We start from the raw sequence: 17,797 nt of genomic DNA, 5'->3' as shown, positions 1-17,797 counted from the left end.
GAAAAATTTTATTTTTATAGTTTTTTTTTGTGAAATTAGTCACATTTATCTGGATTACCCAGGCATAATGAGCTGAGGTACATTTCGTGACCCCTGAGTTTACCGTTTGAAAGTTTTCAGGCGACAGACAAAGACACAAACACTTTCTGCTTTATATATTAAGATATAATAGAATTCGAAATCCTGCAAGAATTAATAGTAATGGTATGAGGGGAGGGGGGAGGGGCGAAAACTAGTGGGAGTTCGTGTCGCACGAATTCAAATACTAAAGAACAATATAAAAGAAGGAAAGGGGTGCAGATTTTGTGCCTTTTAACATTTGTAGAACATTCACAAAATGTAAAAATATTAATTTTCATATTATTCATATAAAAAAATGTTCCAAAAACGTGCCAACATTCTCCCAAGTTACTAACAAGTAATGAGTAACACAGTTTCCATTAAGACCTAAGGAATCATGCATCTGCCAAGAGAAGATTAAATGATCACCGAAGAACAGTTTCTACGACAACAAGTTTTATTCTTCGAATGCTTTTATCAAGCATGATTACAAAACCAAGCAACAAGAATCTCGTCCTTACATCGTGTAGCCTTAGAACGACGGTCATCAATAATTCATAGGTACATATTTAACAAACGATATACGCATTAGTTGTATCTAACGTTAGTTAATCGATACTCGATAATCTCTCCCCGTTACGTTACTCTGCTCGTTATTTTCACCCTCGTTTTAGTAGCGCTAGTGCTATGCAGTACACTCGGTTTACTATTAATTATCGTTATTATATAATCGTACCGTCATACCTGCGCATTCCTTAGTCTAGGTCGCTAAAGTTTCTCAATTATAGAATTTTTTTTTTTAAACTACTTTGCTTATTACTCTACGCGTTAAAATGTGTCAAGTGGTCAGAGATCGGGACGCGGGTGTCGATTGTAATGAACTCGAACCGTTGAATCGCGACGAAATTATAAGAAAAGAATGCCCCTAAGGCCCTGGGAAGTGGCAAAGTAAACGGACCCATTATTTTTCCATTTGCTCTTCCCTTCCTTCCCGCGCACCTCACTTATCCAAGCTTCCTCTCCGCGTTTCTCACCTCCGACACTTCCAGAGCCACAAATGATTCCGAGTTTACGATACCTCCGGCGAATCAGTAGGACAATTCAAAGGAGTAGATTTCGTGATGACTGATTGTTCAGTTGTTGTTGAATTTATTGTCATTATGCGATTTAAGCTTGTTGCGCGTTCACTTAGCACGGTAAAGTACGAAGTCGCGAGATGCGAATGAAGGATGTACGTCGGGCTCACTGAATTGCCGATGCTCCGCGGGATTACAGCGAGTCGCTACCTACGTTTCCAAGTTTCAAGTACGAAATAATGTATCCTCCGGCCGACGATACGTACAACGCGATTCGAATTTCCTCTCTCTCATCTTAAGCTATCAACGTGCTTCCTTCTCGTTCACTTAACAGAGTTGATGACTTTTAATGAGCTTCGATTGGTCTACGTTAATTCCTCGGCATTTTATGCAACATTATGTCAATTAGAAGCTCCCAAACATCCTGGGGGACGTTCCACTGGCTCGTCCACGCGCCCCGCAGATCCCTCACGCGCGTAAAAACTAGTTCCCGCCGATTATCTCGCCAAGAAGAATGTATAAATCGCGTTAGAAACACTCGTGTTTGGGAGCCACTACTTCAGAACGCTTCGAATCTCAATAAACGTACAAACATATGACGAAGTCCGCAAAGGGTTTGACACTAAATCCGTCACGAGTCTGGGAACACCCGCATAACGACCGTCTTCGAGCTGTGTATGCGTGCAATCTTATCGGGATTGTTCAACACACGTGGAGGCAAACGTGCCCGTCTTTTCGTCTCTTCAAAAGGTTTCTTCCGTTTTGTATAAATTGTGCATCGAGGAACGATTCGAGCTTCCGTCGCCGTTGCTGCCTTCGGCGCGGTGGAAACGCGCCACTCTGCCTAGAAAATTGTCGCATGTAGCTCCAGTCGAAGGCCACGACAACCGGTGATGTTGACAAGTTATCAATCACGGCGCTGCAATTTTATCCTACGTTATATAGTTTTACTAGACCCGTTAACGGTTACGTGTTTGTTGCGCGAACGAAATGATCGTAACTGCGAATGTATTACCTTCGAACCGATGTCTGCAAGTAATTGGTAGAGATTTATAAACCAACCTGAATCTGAAGAATATTTTATCGAATAAAATGCATTTCTTCCTTCTTCGAACTCGATAGATTCGCGTACAATCTTCTAACTATTATACTCGTGGTTTCTTAAATACTGATCAAAATTGAGATAGACATAGAACCGTTACTATCTTGAGTAACTCAAAACTCAGGATCGCGATGATCCTGAAAAGAGAAGTTGAATAGTTTCAGAAGAATTCTCTCGACCCGTTCGTTGTCATTGACAAATTAAAGGAACGCTTAGCTCGTATCCTCCCACTAGCAACCACCACTGCTTTGCGACAAGTTCAGCACGATATCGCGGGACCCCATTGTGCAACGTGTGATCCCAGTTTCTTTGAAATAGTAAAAAAAGTCCAACCGCTTTATAGCCTCTGACTTACGTTACGGTTCGTTATGTACATATTATTTACACCTTAACGTTTCCTTATGTCACCCTAATCCTCTAACTATTAACTAGATTACCGCGCACTTGTGTTCCCCCCCCTCAGGAGTCTTTAAGCTTCCCTTTACCATCAGTCAGTGGACAACTACCTCGATCATCTGCCTCCACCCAGCAACAATAATTGAACGACCGCGGCAATTTGTCAACCGTTGAAATCTCACAGTGACAATAGCGGGCCGAAGAGCCTGCTGTCGCGAAGGTGAGACCCCAAGGTTCATCGTTCACTGAATTAAGCTAACGACCAGCTGTTCATCAACACATACTAAGGGTTAATCACGGTGTCGACGCGTAAATCAGTAACTGATACTATCATAGAAAAGGTGTGCGTTCATTCCTATCGTTCTAGTGCAAAGTAAACGTCTTATCCGCTCGTTCCGCTAAGGTATAACCGTGGTCGCTAGAAACTCCGGCGCAATCTACGAATAAGATCGACGATGCAGCTTCCATTTTCACTCTAAATGTGCTTCGGCGTTCACTGGACGATTTTTCGATCAGGTAGCAAATACTTTTATACTTCCCTCCGTGTACTACGTGCCCCGGTATCGATCCCCGATCAATCAGCGACTATTTCTCAAGGTTTTCTTATCCATTCATACGTTCACTCTTTCCTGCTTCTCAGTCAATTTGCGAGTCAACGGCATCCACGTCCCATTCGAAATTAAAAGTACGTCGGAGGGACGTGGAATTTAGAACTAGTTCCTGGGTGCTTTCTCAAATGAGCGCGAATTTTCTGAAGAGTTTCTAAAAGCGAGGTGAGTGCAGAAGGTTTTTGAATACCGATTTGGCCAAAACTTTGCATATTTATGGTTTCCTTTTTATGTATGAGTGCACAGATCGAGGGTCTAACATGGGTGAGCTTTGAACTCGATTTTCCCGAACTTTTGAGCAGTGCGCTAATTATCTGGAGAATCGAAGCAAATCTGAATTCTGAACTTAGTGCAACACCTTTTGAGACACAGGCTGCAAATATGTCCTAAGATATAGGCAGGACTCTAATCCTGCAACCCAAGCCTCACTTAGACTGATTTGTTCCACAAGATCTTTGATAAATAATATCAAAGCATCTTAGCTACCAAAATAATAGATTAATTAAGTTTATGTGGTCACTTCCGAGTTGCTCAGAATCATACCTATTTAATCTGTCATAACCATTCCGTTAAATAAATTCTATTACCAATTAAATTTTGCTCAACTGTAGTAGAACTGTTCGAAGAAAATACAGTATGATGTTCATTTTATAGAATCAGGTCACCCACAGATTTCTACGTCTCTAGATAAAATTTGCAGCCTTTAAGACTTTATGTATTTAGAAAAATGCGAGCGTATTTGAGAAAGGACCCCGGGTTCCTTTCACCCAGTCACCAATTGATGAGGAATCGAGGAGCACACCGATACGACGAAAACGTCTCTCACACTAACAACGCTTTCTAATGGCAGTATTTACGGAACCAATATGCTTCACTCTACAAATGTATTTACAATCCACTGTGCTGTAAGGCATCTCGTACCTTGGATGCGTTAAAACTATAACTCTCAGCTATGACATACACCTACGAACGTCGAAGAACTAGGGATTCCCGTCTTACGCGCGGATAACCGGAACGAACTGCCCGTCATAAAGTATCCGCAACCTTCCACGAGGTTTGTGTTCGTTTAAAAGACGTACGGCGGCATGAATTTAGCTGAAGAATCGCCGATTCCCCGACGTTGTGTTAGAATTATTCTCGCGAATATCAGTCCGCTCGCGCGAGGCGCAACTAACGATCATTTAACCGCGATGGTAATACGTTTTATACAGGACGCGTGGTTACAGAAAGGAACGAATGAAAGTAATGTGAAAATAAAATATGAAATCGCGACGAACTGACAGTAACGAACTGACAGTGACATCAACCACCTACTACGGCATTGAACAACGACGTCAACGGTTGTTCAATCAGCTACATCTATCAGCTTTAGAATTCGTATGCTTTACTTGTTCTTACAGTACTATCGGTTATTATTATTGTAATGTCTCGCGTGTCTCGATTTTTCGTTAGAAAATACAATATTTTTACAGAGGCGACGTAGGACGCGTTCGCGACGAAGCTTCTCCCGAGATTAACGTTCGCCAGTTGAACGATAAGTACGAATCGGTTATTTAAAATAATAAGTTTGCTTTTTGAGAGTAGTAAACAGTTGGTGATTATTTTAACGTAACCAATCGATGGTGTTTGTTACCTGAACACGATAAATTAGTGGTGTTTATTATTTGAAAATAATAGTTTGATGGTGTTTATTACTTTAAAATACTAGTTTGATGGTGTTTATTACTTTAAAATACTAGTTTGATGGTGTTTATTACTTTAAAATAATAGTTTGATGGTGTATATTATTAGAAAATAATAGTTTGATGGTGTTTATTACTTTAAAATAATAGTTTGATGATGTTTATTATGTTAAAATAATAGTTCGATAATGTTTATTATTTAAAAATAATAGTTTGATGGTGTTTATTACTTTAAAATACTAGTTTGATGGTGTTTATTATGTTAAAATAATAGTTTGACAGTGTTTATTACTTTAAAATAATAGTTTGATGGTGTTTATTATGTTATTATAGAAATAATAAACTATATTGGCACCCCACATATGCCATTTGAACTAATTTTAGTTAACACATTGGCGACTTGAAAGTATTTTAATCACACGAGGCATCTACGAGTAAAATTTAAAAAGAAATTTTGTGGAGAAGTAATTTTTATGCATTCCTATTGTCTTACGGGAAGAATCGACGTGTTTAATTTCGGATTCCTTATTTTCGTTATATTTCGAACAAAAAATTAATATACAGGCAATACACACGGAAAGCATAATTTCCAAATTTTTCAACTCCATCCTCACCTATTTCTTCGATTTGTCGACAACTCGCCACATACCTTTTCTACTATCACTAAAAAGCATAGAGTGTACAAAAAATCCATCTGTAAAGATTTCCACGATACAAAAAGCTTCTCCCGTTTCTTCTTCATTGCGAAGTAGCGTGGTTCGAATTTTCTTGGTTCCGCAAACTTTAGTGCAACGAATAGGAAGAGAAACGTCAGTCTCGAATGAAATTTCGATGCACGCACATCCTACGCCACCTTTCTCTCCTCCGTTTCCCTTAAAGATACATTCGTACAAACGGGTACGTTCCTAATTCTTTAAGACTAATCGGATTATACATTAAGTTACACACTAAATTTGTGTCGTACAACGTACTACCTACAATCGTGATGCCTAATAATAATCTCTCTTAACGTGTCGGGTAAACGGGGTATATAAAACACGCGACCGTACGACAGTTTATTCATGAGTCTTTTCAACCCTTGGCTGGGGATCGAGCAGTCGACACCGCCGTTTCTACGCCCCCGATCTCATCGAGCATCCCGGGATGCTGAACGAAGGCCGCCAAGGGTTCAAACCGAACTGTTCCTTCTCTTTACAGTACCTTTAATTAGCTTGTTGTTTTAATTGTAACCCGATTAAGTAGTGGCAGCTTCATATTACGATTTACTTGAGCAGACTATATAAGTTTCTTGAAATATTCTTTGCGACCTGTCGACGCGTCGGTCGCATCCCCTTATCCGCGAGGCGAAGCCAGAAACGAACGATTTTTATTGTGCCTCGTTCAGCTTCCATAAGCTGTCGATAATTTAACGAAGGAGTAATTCCAAGAAACATGCACGCGTATATGGTAGCGACGCCATCGACGGTTGTTCCCCTGTTTGCTAAATGGAAATCGAGGCTCTGGATCAGCTGTGAGTTTCGGTGAGCTTCATCCACAGGAGTCCCATTCGCGACGCGTCGACTTATTCGTGTGTCTCGGTATGATTCTTTAGGAACAACGTCAGTGTCATCGACAAGTCGGGGGAAAACGGAAAGACAATTTTTGTAGTTGGCATTCCCCAGGATCGTTCTCGTCCCATGTTCTTTCTTCTTCTATTGGTTTCACTTGGGTTTCTCTCGTGGAGTCCTATGTACGTCGTATACTTCACAATCGTCTTGGTAATTGGAGCCCTTTTTACCGTAATTTCGTTACCGCTGTAGGAAGTTGGACATTCCTCAGACCAGGGTTGGATTCCGGGATGTTAGCAAAGTACTTCCGGGTTGCTGGTCCTTAGTCTTTGTCCACGGTGCAGGGCTCGGGCATGGATTATTGCGGCGGACAGTTTACGACCGTCGTGGATGCGAATTCGCTGAATTTTTTATCAATCGGAACCCGGTCGTCGTAGAGGGTCGGTGCTTGCAAGATGATCCCAGCTGTGCCAGCCAGCACCGCCAGAGTGAAGATCCAAAGGAACAGTCTGTCCAGGACCATCGCCACGTATTTCCAGTCCTCTTTCACCTTTCCACAAATCATCAATGTTAGACGGGCGAAACGTACACGCAAGAGATTACAAAAATTAGTTAGATCAAATGATATGCCAGCACACACGAAGAAGTTAATCGACTATCTGAGAGAAAAATCATTACACTCCAAAATCTAACTAAGTAATCTATAACCAGTTCTCAATTAGTATCTCAACATCTTTATGAATCTGTACTATATAATCAGTGGTCGAATGAAACTGTTAAAATTTTCAATTAATTATGAAATAATTGTAATTTTATGACTACTATCTTTTCTGTTCCGTGAGAACTGTTATAAAATGCAGTGTATTAACGGAAACTTTTATTCTATACATTTTTGTGTAAATAAGAAACTCTTATTTCCTTATTCTGCTCTGACAAAGTTAAAGTTGTGACAAGCAGATTTCCTGAAAATGGAGTAGGTACTTAGATAGGTCCGAAGTTGAAAGTTGGAACTTGAAACCATAAACCGTTCGGTGAAAATAATTATATAACAATCACAATGTACCATCTCGTCTATATTTATCCAGGTTCCAATTTCTTAAATAATACTAATTAAAAATATATTCCCAACTTTTATATTTTACCCTTAAATGTCTGTTCGAAAGGATATGATCCTCCAGAACTTTTATTAATCGAATATAAAGTAACTGTTAAAATTGAACTCTTACAACAAAGTTAAAGTGTTAATGTGCCTACAAAGTTAACTTAAAACAGAAAAGAAATGATTTGAAATGAGTTAAAAGTTCGATAAATAACATTTACTTATAAAAGTTAACAGTTTAATATTTTATAATGGTAATATAGGTCTACGACATCAAGTTATGTATATTTAAAGTAATCATTGAAGAATAGTTTACAAGTTTAAATATTATCTCGTTTTTAAAATCTCATTTTATATTGCTAGAACATTGGCTGCACTAAACATATAACACCAATTTATATTGAAGAAGATATAAAGCAGAGGAAATATGATAAATTTAGATTCAGATTCATTTTCTTTTAAAATTAAAATCTCAGCTGCAAGATATCAATTAGTTGTTCCTACAGTCACTTAACACTCTTCGTGCCACGTGCGTCACCAGTATCAGGCGATATTTATCGGAAATGAACATTTCATCGAACGAACAAGCGTATTTTTCAATTCAACGTGGAAATAAAACAGTAGGAGTAGAAGCTGAAACTAAACAATTCACGCACCTGCTACTGCTCTGTGATTGAATATTGCAGTCTGACTTTTTTTACGCGTTTTCGAGGCCCTATCGAAAACCTGCAATTCTACAGTAGCGCGGAGCACGTTAACCCTTTTTGTACGATTGTGTTCGCCATATTCTGTGTATACATTCAGGGTGCCACCGAATTGTTGGTACAACACGAACGAGTGTAATTCTACGCGAAGATGTACGCATACTTAATCAATATCCAAAGTCATTTTTTTTGAAAACGAATCACCCAATCAAAAATTGTTTTCCTATAATTTCGGCTTATATTTTTCTGCACAATCACACCCTTTTGGATTTGTACGAGCATATTAATGATACCCTGTATTTTCTATCGAAGTAAAAGAAAGTCGTAACACCCAATAATTTAAAGTATGCATAAATGTGTCGAAGCGGAAAAATTAGTACCTTGGTCGAGTCTTCGAGCATTTTGGTGTGCTCCGCGATGAAGCGCACGCAGACACAGGACTTGTGAATTTCTGGGGGGCAGCGTGAATGCGAGAAAGGGGGAGGACTCCGTAGAACTGGGCTTTTAACTTCTTCGATTCCTGCCTCCCCGGAAACGGAAAGATCGTCGCAGTCGGTGTGAAGAGGAAGCGGTGGTAACGTTGGTCCATGAATTAAGCAACTTCCACCGAATCTTGCGCCGTCCGCTAGACTGAATTGCGAACAAAAGAGTGTGGCTCTGAGTAAAAAGTTTTCTTACGACAGGATATTTGGTGCATCGAGGAAAGTGAGAAATATTCTGCCTCCTGGACACGTACAATTCCTTTTCAACGAGATGCATGGAATAAAAGTATACACTCGGCTGAGTGTACGAGAACACTTTACGCGATGTATTGTTGCTTCTGGTGACAGATGATAGCAATGGAATTAAATCTATGACAATTGGTCTGCCTCTGTGCTTATGCTGGCAAGTTATTCGTTGATTTATTGTTTTTAATGGGGGTAAGTAGTTTTTGAAGTATAGGGGTGGTTCATATTCGTCGATGAATTTATTATTATTCAGGACGAACTTAATGTTGTATTTATATAGAAATATTTCTAGAAATAGGCATTTGAGATGCTAAACTTATTTATAAATTATTATGACACTTATTTAAGTAAATAATAATATTTTGATATCAATTTGAATTCAATATTGGTTGAATTAAATATCAATGAAATGGAAAATAAAGTTTCACTTTAATTATAGAGGAATTAATACGAAGTATATCCAAAATGCAGTATTTTTAGAATAATATAAATGTAAGTTCATTTTAAAAAAATTATTCACCGTGGGCTTATCTAGTCTGAATTAAACTTCGAAGCGAAATCGTGTAATCTCGTTGGTTAACGAGACTTAAAAAAAGTAACAATTAGTAAAATAAGAGAAGTTTACTTAAAACTTTTGACTTTCTATCATAAAATTCTTCAATAACTCAACTAAACTTTTAAACTCTGTTGCATTCCCTGTAAAACACAGCTACCGAAGTATTTTTTATTATTAAAAAGGAACGGCACATTAACGTCTTTTGCTGCAACACCAACAACACGTACAGTACCTACACTATCAACCAGAATTTCAGAATGATTTACCGATTTCAATAACGCGTTAACTGCCACGCGATTGCCCTTCATTTTCTATTCATTTATGTACACAGATGAAAACGCTATCGTCGAAAATAAGAATGCCATGCACATAGTCCAATGATGCATTCGAAATAGTACTATTTATATTATTTCCCACGACAGTATGAATTTTTATTACGAACTTTTGAAATTCTAAAATCCTTAATTAACGAAATTCTAGTTCGTTTACTGCGAGCATTACTGGGGAGTTATCAGTGACATCACATCGTATGACAAATATTCTCCAAATTAGAAGTTAGCACATTCAGCGATAATTGCAATATTCCCGAGTCTAATAAATTTTAGTCTAACGATAAAACTCCGTGCTTCCCTTAATTCTCAAATTGATTCCAAACTTTCGGCTCGTAGTGTAGGTATACTAATTAACTGTAAGGTTACTGTTGCAACAACAAGTAGCGTGGCTTTTCTAACGTCATTCAAATAATAAATTTTAATTTATAGATTGTACCTGGAAGGTGAGAGGTCTTCTTTCGAAGGGACATGACTGTGAAATCGTTTAGGTGTTAAGTGTTCTTCGCTATCCTCTTGAGTGGATGGATGATAAGGATAATAGCAAGTCTTCTCTTTTCCTCTGACTGTTCTCATTAACACTCTGCCAGAAGTATACCTGCGAACGAAGGTAAATTTGTACGTTGCAGGATGTAGCAGGGAGGTAACGGTATTATCCTGCGAAATCTCCGGTGCTTATTAGTGTTAAATAGATAATAGGAATTATCATTTACAGTGTTTCGGGAAGAGTGACATTTATATAGAATACGTAAAAAAGTTTTATGATTAATTTAAGGGGTACGTTTGTAGTAATGATGCAAATTTAGTTAGTGTAAGAAAATCTTATCGCTTTAATATTGAATTTGTATAGTATACTACTTTCAAAGAATTTCTGCATCATTTCGTTGCGGTACTTCCAACTGTCTACGTATTTAACGTAAAGCTTCCAAGATAGTTTTCTGTACAATATTTCTAAATAAATTTTTGCGCAATATTTCCAAGTTGGTATATTTATTTCACGAAATACTTCCGAGAAAGTGAAATTAAGAGCCTAAGAGCTATAAACACTTACCTATTTGCTTCAAATTTATACTGAGGTCTTCGCATAACCAGCAAGCGAGGAAGAATGTGAATAAAAACCCTCTTCACCCAAGGCGCCATTTTGTGGGTTTGTGGTGATCGAAAGTGGACGTTCAGTACGACCACTGTCACGCATATACTGTAACACATAGAAACATAACGTTTATTTAATTTAACATTATAACCGAGACTCCCTATGTATGGAATAAAAACAAATACACTTCACATCTTATATTAAGCCAAATTTCCAAAGTTTTTACAATATTCCAGCTGATTATTGTGCGTTTTATTATTTTTATTTCATTTAGAGTGCTTTGATTGGAGAAACGTGCGCGTTAAAAGGCGCCAGGGACCTCTCATTAAAATTTTAATAAGCGCGCACCCAAATAATTGCAGTCTTTGATACGTAACCGCGAACCAAGATTGTTTCACGTACATTCGGTCACCCCTCTGCACGCTTACAAATAATTATATTATTTCTTAAGAAACGCTATTGTAGGTACCCTCTACAGTGCAAAATTGAGAACCGCCCTTGCTTCGAAATTACTCGTTTTCATTTAATACTTGTGATTAATTTGTTGTGTATTCTAATTAATTTCGTTAGCAAACGGTAATTAATTAACACGTTCACTGTCATAGGGGCCACCAGTGGGCACACCCTTAAATCTTCTAACTATTCCATAGAATGCTAATAATAAGTAAATCCTTTTTGCAAGCTTCAAAAAAATATTAGTGTCATTAGGAATGACGTAGAATATTCACAGTATCATCGAACTACGAAATATTCTAATTTTTGACGAAACGCATTTGAGTAAATGCGAGGGAGTGGAACACATGAACCAACCGTAATCAACGTGTTAATGGTGTCTCATGAGCAAGCGATTTCATTAACAATTTATTTACCTCACAAAACTAATATAAGAAACAAATTAAAAGTATACGTGATACCAAAGAACCTCCTTACAGATTCTTTTAATAATATCTTGACACTCAATAGCAGGTATGGGGTGATTTCGACACATAGGTGACAGCATTTAATTTACCCAAATCTGAAAAGTAATCTTGTATCGTGAACTTCAAAATAATCATATTCCAAAATTCTTATTATCTTAAAGCAGTGGAGTTAAGCAATAAATAACATGAGTACTGCTGGGTGGGTCAAATGGACCCTGCATCCTCCAAGCGAAGGTTAACAAACCTTTTACATTTACAAGTTAGGTACCTATGTATATTTACTGAATGATAACACCCATATAGAACAGAATTATTGCAAAAGCCACAAAACGTTAAACAGTAATTTTACAACCACCACACGCCGTTTAGATTTTGTCGACAGGCTGGCGCTATTAGTGCGACGCTCGACCATTTTGGCGCGCCTGTGAAATTCATAAGGGACATTTTCCCCGTCATTTTACGATTTTCGATCATTGGAAGGAGGAAGGAAATCGCCGCGGAGGGTGCAGGCAAATTGCCGTGACATATAAGTGGGAATGGCTGCGGTGGAACGACAGAATGTAAATCTCACGAGGCCATTCATAATGGAGGTTCGTCGTGCGATGGCTGGTCTTAGCAGCCGGTACTCAGGGGCAGGGTACGATTTAAATTGGAGCAGGTTCCTTTGACTTGACTTAGAACCATTTATCGGCTCGGAACCCGGCTCTCTGGATTCACCGTGAAATACCGACGCCTTCTTCCACCCCTTTTATGTTCGCCCTTTGTCTTCCTTCGGGAAATCGTATTAATTGGTCGGAGTTGAATGGAAGTTATCTACCCCTTCCCAGCTGCCCCGAGGACAACAACTACTGACGTTAAACTGCAATGTAATATTTATTTAGCACGTGCTGCGATTCGATGATGCGCAAAAAGGAAATAAAATCTTTTTCACAATTCGTTTTTTTAGGATTGTGATTACATGGGACAATGAGGTTTGGTAATTTATACGTGAAAAAGTGCCTAAATCGAATTGAAATTGAAACGGTACTTATTTTCGGAATTTTTGTATAATAGACGGTATGGAGAAGGAATTTAGCTTACGAGTTGTCTTTTAAATTTTTAGTTCATTAATTTTCAAATTCAATAGATACTGTTGCATTGCATTTTTTCGTTTTGCTATCGAGTACTTATGTTTATTGTAATTAATAGCCCTATAAAAGATCGGTGTTGACAAGAACAAGTGCATCGTGGTTTTAATGCTTCAACTAATTCATCACTCGATTGCACAGGGCAGTAACGAGGAAGGGATGGGACTTTAATACGCTTTCCTGCAAATTTATTTAACAAATCACGAATACAGAGTCTTAAGGAAATTTGAGACAGTCTTGAGACGAAAAATAGATTTTAAACCCTTAAAAATATTCATACTTTTGGAAACCTTAATCGTGCTTACTGATATCGCTATGACACACAAGAATTAAGTTATATTTACCTCATTAATAGCGAGTGATTTTGAATGCAAACCACTAAACATTAAAAATTCAAAAACTTCAAGATTTTTAATACCTTCAAAATTTTAAAAAATATGCAACATCGCAGGAAACTGACAAACACGAAGGTCTTGTGAAACGTTTGAAGGTTTAACTCAAGATGTTTTGAATTGTGCTGCGTCGCATCACTTTGAACAAGAACACAAGATGGCCGATCTGGGCTTTAATGGCAGCACAGTGCCCCTGCGTTTGTTGGAAAAATGCAATAACGGTGTGGCTTAATACACGAGGGCAGTCGGCCATCCCCTTGAAATTCAAGGGAGAAAAGGGGTCGGTTCCTTGGTTGGCCTCCGCCTTGGGTGGAGACAAGTCTCGGTCGATGCTGCCACTGATTAATGTGTCACACCTACTGCATTTTTCCGTTCTTCGAACACATCGCAAGGGCTAGTGTACCATCCCGAATATATTCATCGTTTCCGTCGACGCTATCACGGATCTTTGGTTCGTCACTTGCTCCTTTGACGACACCCTTTCGCATCTCTTCATTACATAAAGTGATTGGTGATTGTCATTTCACTCTACCTGGACTTTAAAAATATCCGGTCGCTGTAGTACATTGGATTTACACTTTACCCCTTTAATGAGTTCCTATATATTTAATTCTATAACTGATATGAATTTTATTTCACATGCGTGCTTTTCAGAGTTAGGTCATCAAAAAACTGAATAAACGTATTATAAACTAACAAAATACTCCCGAGCTTCGCTTCGGGCCTAAGAGATATTAAGGACTCCATGAAAATACGTTCCACAATTTTTCACGATCCCCTAGGGGATGATTAAGGCAAAATCCTGAAATTGGTTTTTAGGCATTCACGTGAGTAACCTTTTGAAGTAAAAACCAAGTTGATATCTAATCGGGCCGAAGAGATTTTAAGAAATCCACGGAAACACATTTCACCCCTATTCACTCCCTTAGGGGTTGATTAGGGCAAAATGTTGAATGTTGTCTTTAGGGATTTGAGTCAGTAACCTTTGTAAGTAAAAGCCAAGTTGATATCTAATCCGGCCTAAGGAATAATAACGAGTCCGAGAAACACATATTTCACCCCTTTTTACTCCCATCGGGTTGGAATTTCAAAAAATCCCTTATCGAGAACCTACGTCGCAAAATGTTTGGGCTGGACGGTGATGAATCAGTGACACAATGATTATATAAGTAGGTATAGATGGATAAATATGCTTGAAATTTTTATTGAACGAGTATACGTTTTATACTATTTTCAATCAACCTTTTTACTGTACATCTACATTTTCCATAACAAAAGGAATAACAGAATCATAGTCCATTATTTCTTTAAATCCATTCCATTTGCATAGCCAAGCATCCCACAGCAGTTTCTACATCAACGATTAGATTCAAGATCAGTAGATGATCTAGTATAAAGACATCACTATTGGGTGACCAACATCTAAACACCCACCACCCACTCCTTTGTCCCCACCCCATTCCAACTCCTCCCGCTAGCCCCACTATTGTTCAATACAGCTGTCTACACAGCACCAAACCGCCGCCACTCTGATAAATTGTCCTGCTTCCATTAAAAGCTGTAGTGATTCAAATAAACAACTCTGTATTCAACGCTGAACTGTTCAACGTCACCATTCTATCGGGTGCGATGCTTCACGATTTGTTGCCACGATCGCCCCGGTTTTTACGTTCTCCGCTCTTTTTTCGCCTTTCCTCGTTACCTCCATTACCCGCACCCTCTCCTCCCAACCCCGACCCGTTCGTGCTGCTCTTCTCATACTTATTACAAAGTTCCCCGTTGCCCGCGCTTCGTCCATTAAGCGTTCTTTCTCCGTGACTGATTGGCAACGATGATGAAGCGACTTGGAAATTTGTAGGACAGCGGTTCTTCGCCGTGACGTACGAAATTCCCCCGGGGGAAGGCGAATAAAAAGTATCGCGGGATGGAAAACGCTGAGGCCAGAGCCTTTCGAGGCTCCAGTTTCGTTAGGGATCGCCTGACGATCGCTTTTTCACGGGCTACGCCCGCCCTAAGGATTTATGCAGAGCCAGCGAGCTTCGACCCTGCGTTTATGTGACGTTCGATCGGTATAGCACGGTTTAAGGGTACGTCCCTCTGCTGGAGCTACGCTTCTCAACGGGTGTATTGTGCGCACGGATCTTCTAACTTCGCGGCGCTGTTGGTTACAGATAAAGTTTCGCGGAAATCTGTAAAACGTTTTACGGTAGTGTTGCTTTATTATGTATTTTGTTGCGTGTCAGAAAGTTACAAGCATTTCCTACGAGGAAAATATAGGATTTGGAAAACGATGCGTTGGTGGGTAACAAAGTGTAGTTTTGTAGATATCGAAAATGATTTAGAAGGGAAGATCTCTAATTCGGGAATTCAAAAATTATGAAACTTTGGGAATATGTGGAGGATATATACATATGTGTTACGCAATTTTCTTTTGCTGCACAAAGTCGCTTTAAGGTGGCGGCATTGTCCCCTGAAGATCCGGCTATTTTCAGATTTTCTGTTATAACTCGCGAACTGTGTGAACTGTAAGTTACCGAATGATAGTCCTAATTAAAAGAAGGAACTTTTGTCTGAAAACTTTTTTTCTATCTATTACAATTCGTAAGTTATAACAGAAAATCGGAAAATAGAAGGATTTTCGGGGGTCAATTTCACCTTCTTAGAGTGAATTTTTTGGCAGCAAAGGAAAGCGTAATACATATCTATATATCTTCTACATATCCCCAAAGTTTCATCATTTTTTGAGTTTCCGGGTTGGGGATCTTCCCTTGTTAGTTTGAAACGTTTCTGCGGTTCACAACTGAGATTTCAGATATGTTCACTTGACTGAGATAGCGGTCATTTAATACAGATTAAGATAAGAAGAGGTATCTGTCGTGAGACACAGAAGTGTGTTTAGTGTAAAGGACCTTGGTGAGTAGCAGAGATGAGTAAAAATTATGTGAAATATAAAATAAAAGATAATATTTGAAGTAATGCATTACTTCTATTCTAAAAATAATTTATTAGTCCAAATAAATCACTTGAGGATACATTTATTCAAATATGAAATAAAGTAAGAAAACATTTGATTAGTAACCAAATAACGAAATAATATATTTTCTGTTTCTATATTCTCTCTTATTATTAAACAAAAATAGATAACTTTATAATTAATTGATTTATAAGTTGTTTCTAAAATTATGTTTTAATCAATTCCCATTGTACGTGATGCATGTAACGTAAGAGGTACATTATTGAATTTAATAAAGGAAACTATTCTGATAATTAGTTTTGGAAGCAGAACAAGGGATCTTTGTGTACGAATTCTGCTGAACCATAATAACGGTCTATCTGTGTAGAAATATTTCAAATTTGAGAGTTCTCAAGAAGTAAAAAGCTTTTCTCTGTTTCAAGGAGTTGGAGTACCTACGTGGAGTGCGTTGTGAAAACGAAACGTTTCAGCGTATTATTCAAAAGAAAGGGCCATTAAGCTTCAAACGTACAAGCCTGTTCTGTGATATACGATTGCATTTCATATGCGATTTATATCTATCATAGGAGAAGAATCCATTCCTGAATACCTTTAGTCAACTCTGCTTCAAATTTTTAAAATGATATTCAAATTAAGTAGTCTTGAACTATTTAGGGTACGAAAAAGTTGTTTTCCCAGGATTATTTAATTTGAAGACGAACATATAATATCAGACTTAAATTTCTTGTAAAATTATATTAATTGTCAAGATCTCAACGTAACTTTGTGTATTTTTTTATTACAGTCACTTTCCTATGAGGTTAATGAAGTATATTTAGATGAATCATTTATTAAATCTTGATCTAATTTTTTATAAAATGAAGATGATAGGGGAGACCGGGGCTAAAAGTTCCGGGGGTGAGTTGTTCCGACGGCTCTATCTTCAAAATAAAAAGAGCGTTGTACTTTAAATTATTTTTTCCGCGTGAGTTGATCACGCCACTCTGTCGCCCACTTTAATAGCGTCCGCGACAGCGAATTGTGTGGTTGTAAGCAAGGACCTATTAGTCGCGTACCAGATAAGTAAACATTTTTCTATCATTACTTTTTGGTCTATTTCAATTATTTAACGTCGATATTATAGATTGAATCGTTCTTATGGATCAAATGACATTTAAGAACATGGTGTAATAGTGTTTATCGTTTGAATACATGTATAAGCAGAATAGTCTTTGAAATTGCTACATGTGTCGGTAGGGGCTAGTTGTTACCGTGACTTGGGGCACGTTGTTACCGTAAAAACTTGCCCCGCCGCAAATAGGTCTGTGAAGATAGCACCCCCAAATTCGATTTTTTTAAAAAACTCAACGGCATTCGTTTGTTCATCGTATGCCCACGTTTGTCCATAAAAAAATTGCGTTTGCC

At 38.2% G+C, this 17,797-nt stretch overlaps 1 protein-coding gene and 1 long non-coding RNA gene across 5 annotated transcripts in view; one reads left to right on the top strand and one right to left on the bottom strand.

The window, feature by feature from the left end:
- Positions 1-477: 477 nt before the first annotated feature.
- Nachralpha4 (nicotinic acetylcholine receptor alpha4) overlaps positions 478-17,797 on the bottom strand; it is a 281,388-nt gene continuing 264,068 nt past the window's right edge. For both annotated transcript variants that reach the window (XM_076830092.1, XM_076830093.1), the window contains 4 exons: positions 10,939-11,085; positions 10,327-10,485; positions 8,655-8,904; positions 478-7,021 (listed from right to left, as the gene is read on the bottom strand). In XM_076830092.1, coding sequence (XP_076686207.1) covers positions 6,830-7,021; positions 8,655-8,904; positions 10,327-10,485; positions 10,939-11,085 — 748 coding nt within the window. In that variant the 3' untranslated portion in view covers positions 478-6,829. The remainder of the gene's footprint in view (positions 7,022-8,654; positions 8,905-10,326; positions 10,486-10,938; positions 11,086-17,797) is intronic.
- On the top strand, positions 8,780-17,173 carry LOC143378375 (uncharacterized). 3 transcript variants are annotated; one of them, XR_013088255.1, is made up of 5 exons: positions 8,780-9,194; positions 9,442-9,494; positions 10,039-10,227; positions 10,320-10,497; positions 16,816-17,173. It is a non-coding gene; the product is annotated as an uncharacterized LOC143378375 (long non-coding RNA). The 3 variants fall into 3 exon arrangements; XR_013088254.1 differs by lacking the exon at positions 9,442-9,494; XR_013088253.1 differs by lacking the exons at positions 9,442-9,494; positions 10,039-10,227.

The sequence above is a fragment of the Andrena cerasifolii genome, chromosome 1 (genome assembly GCF_050908995.1).
Source record: "Andrena cerasifolii isolate SP2316 chromosome 1, iyAndCera1_principal, whole genome shotgun sequence".
NCBI classification, from domain to species: domain Eukaryota; kingdom Metazoa; phylum Arthropoda; class Insecta; order Hymenoptera; family Andrenidae; genus Andrena; species Andrena cerasifolii.
This window is presented reverse-complemented; position numbering and strand designations above follow the sequence as displayed.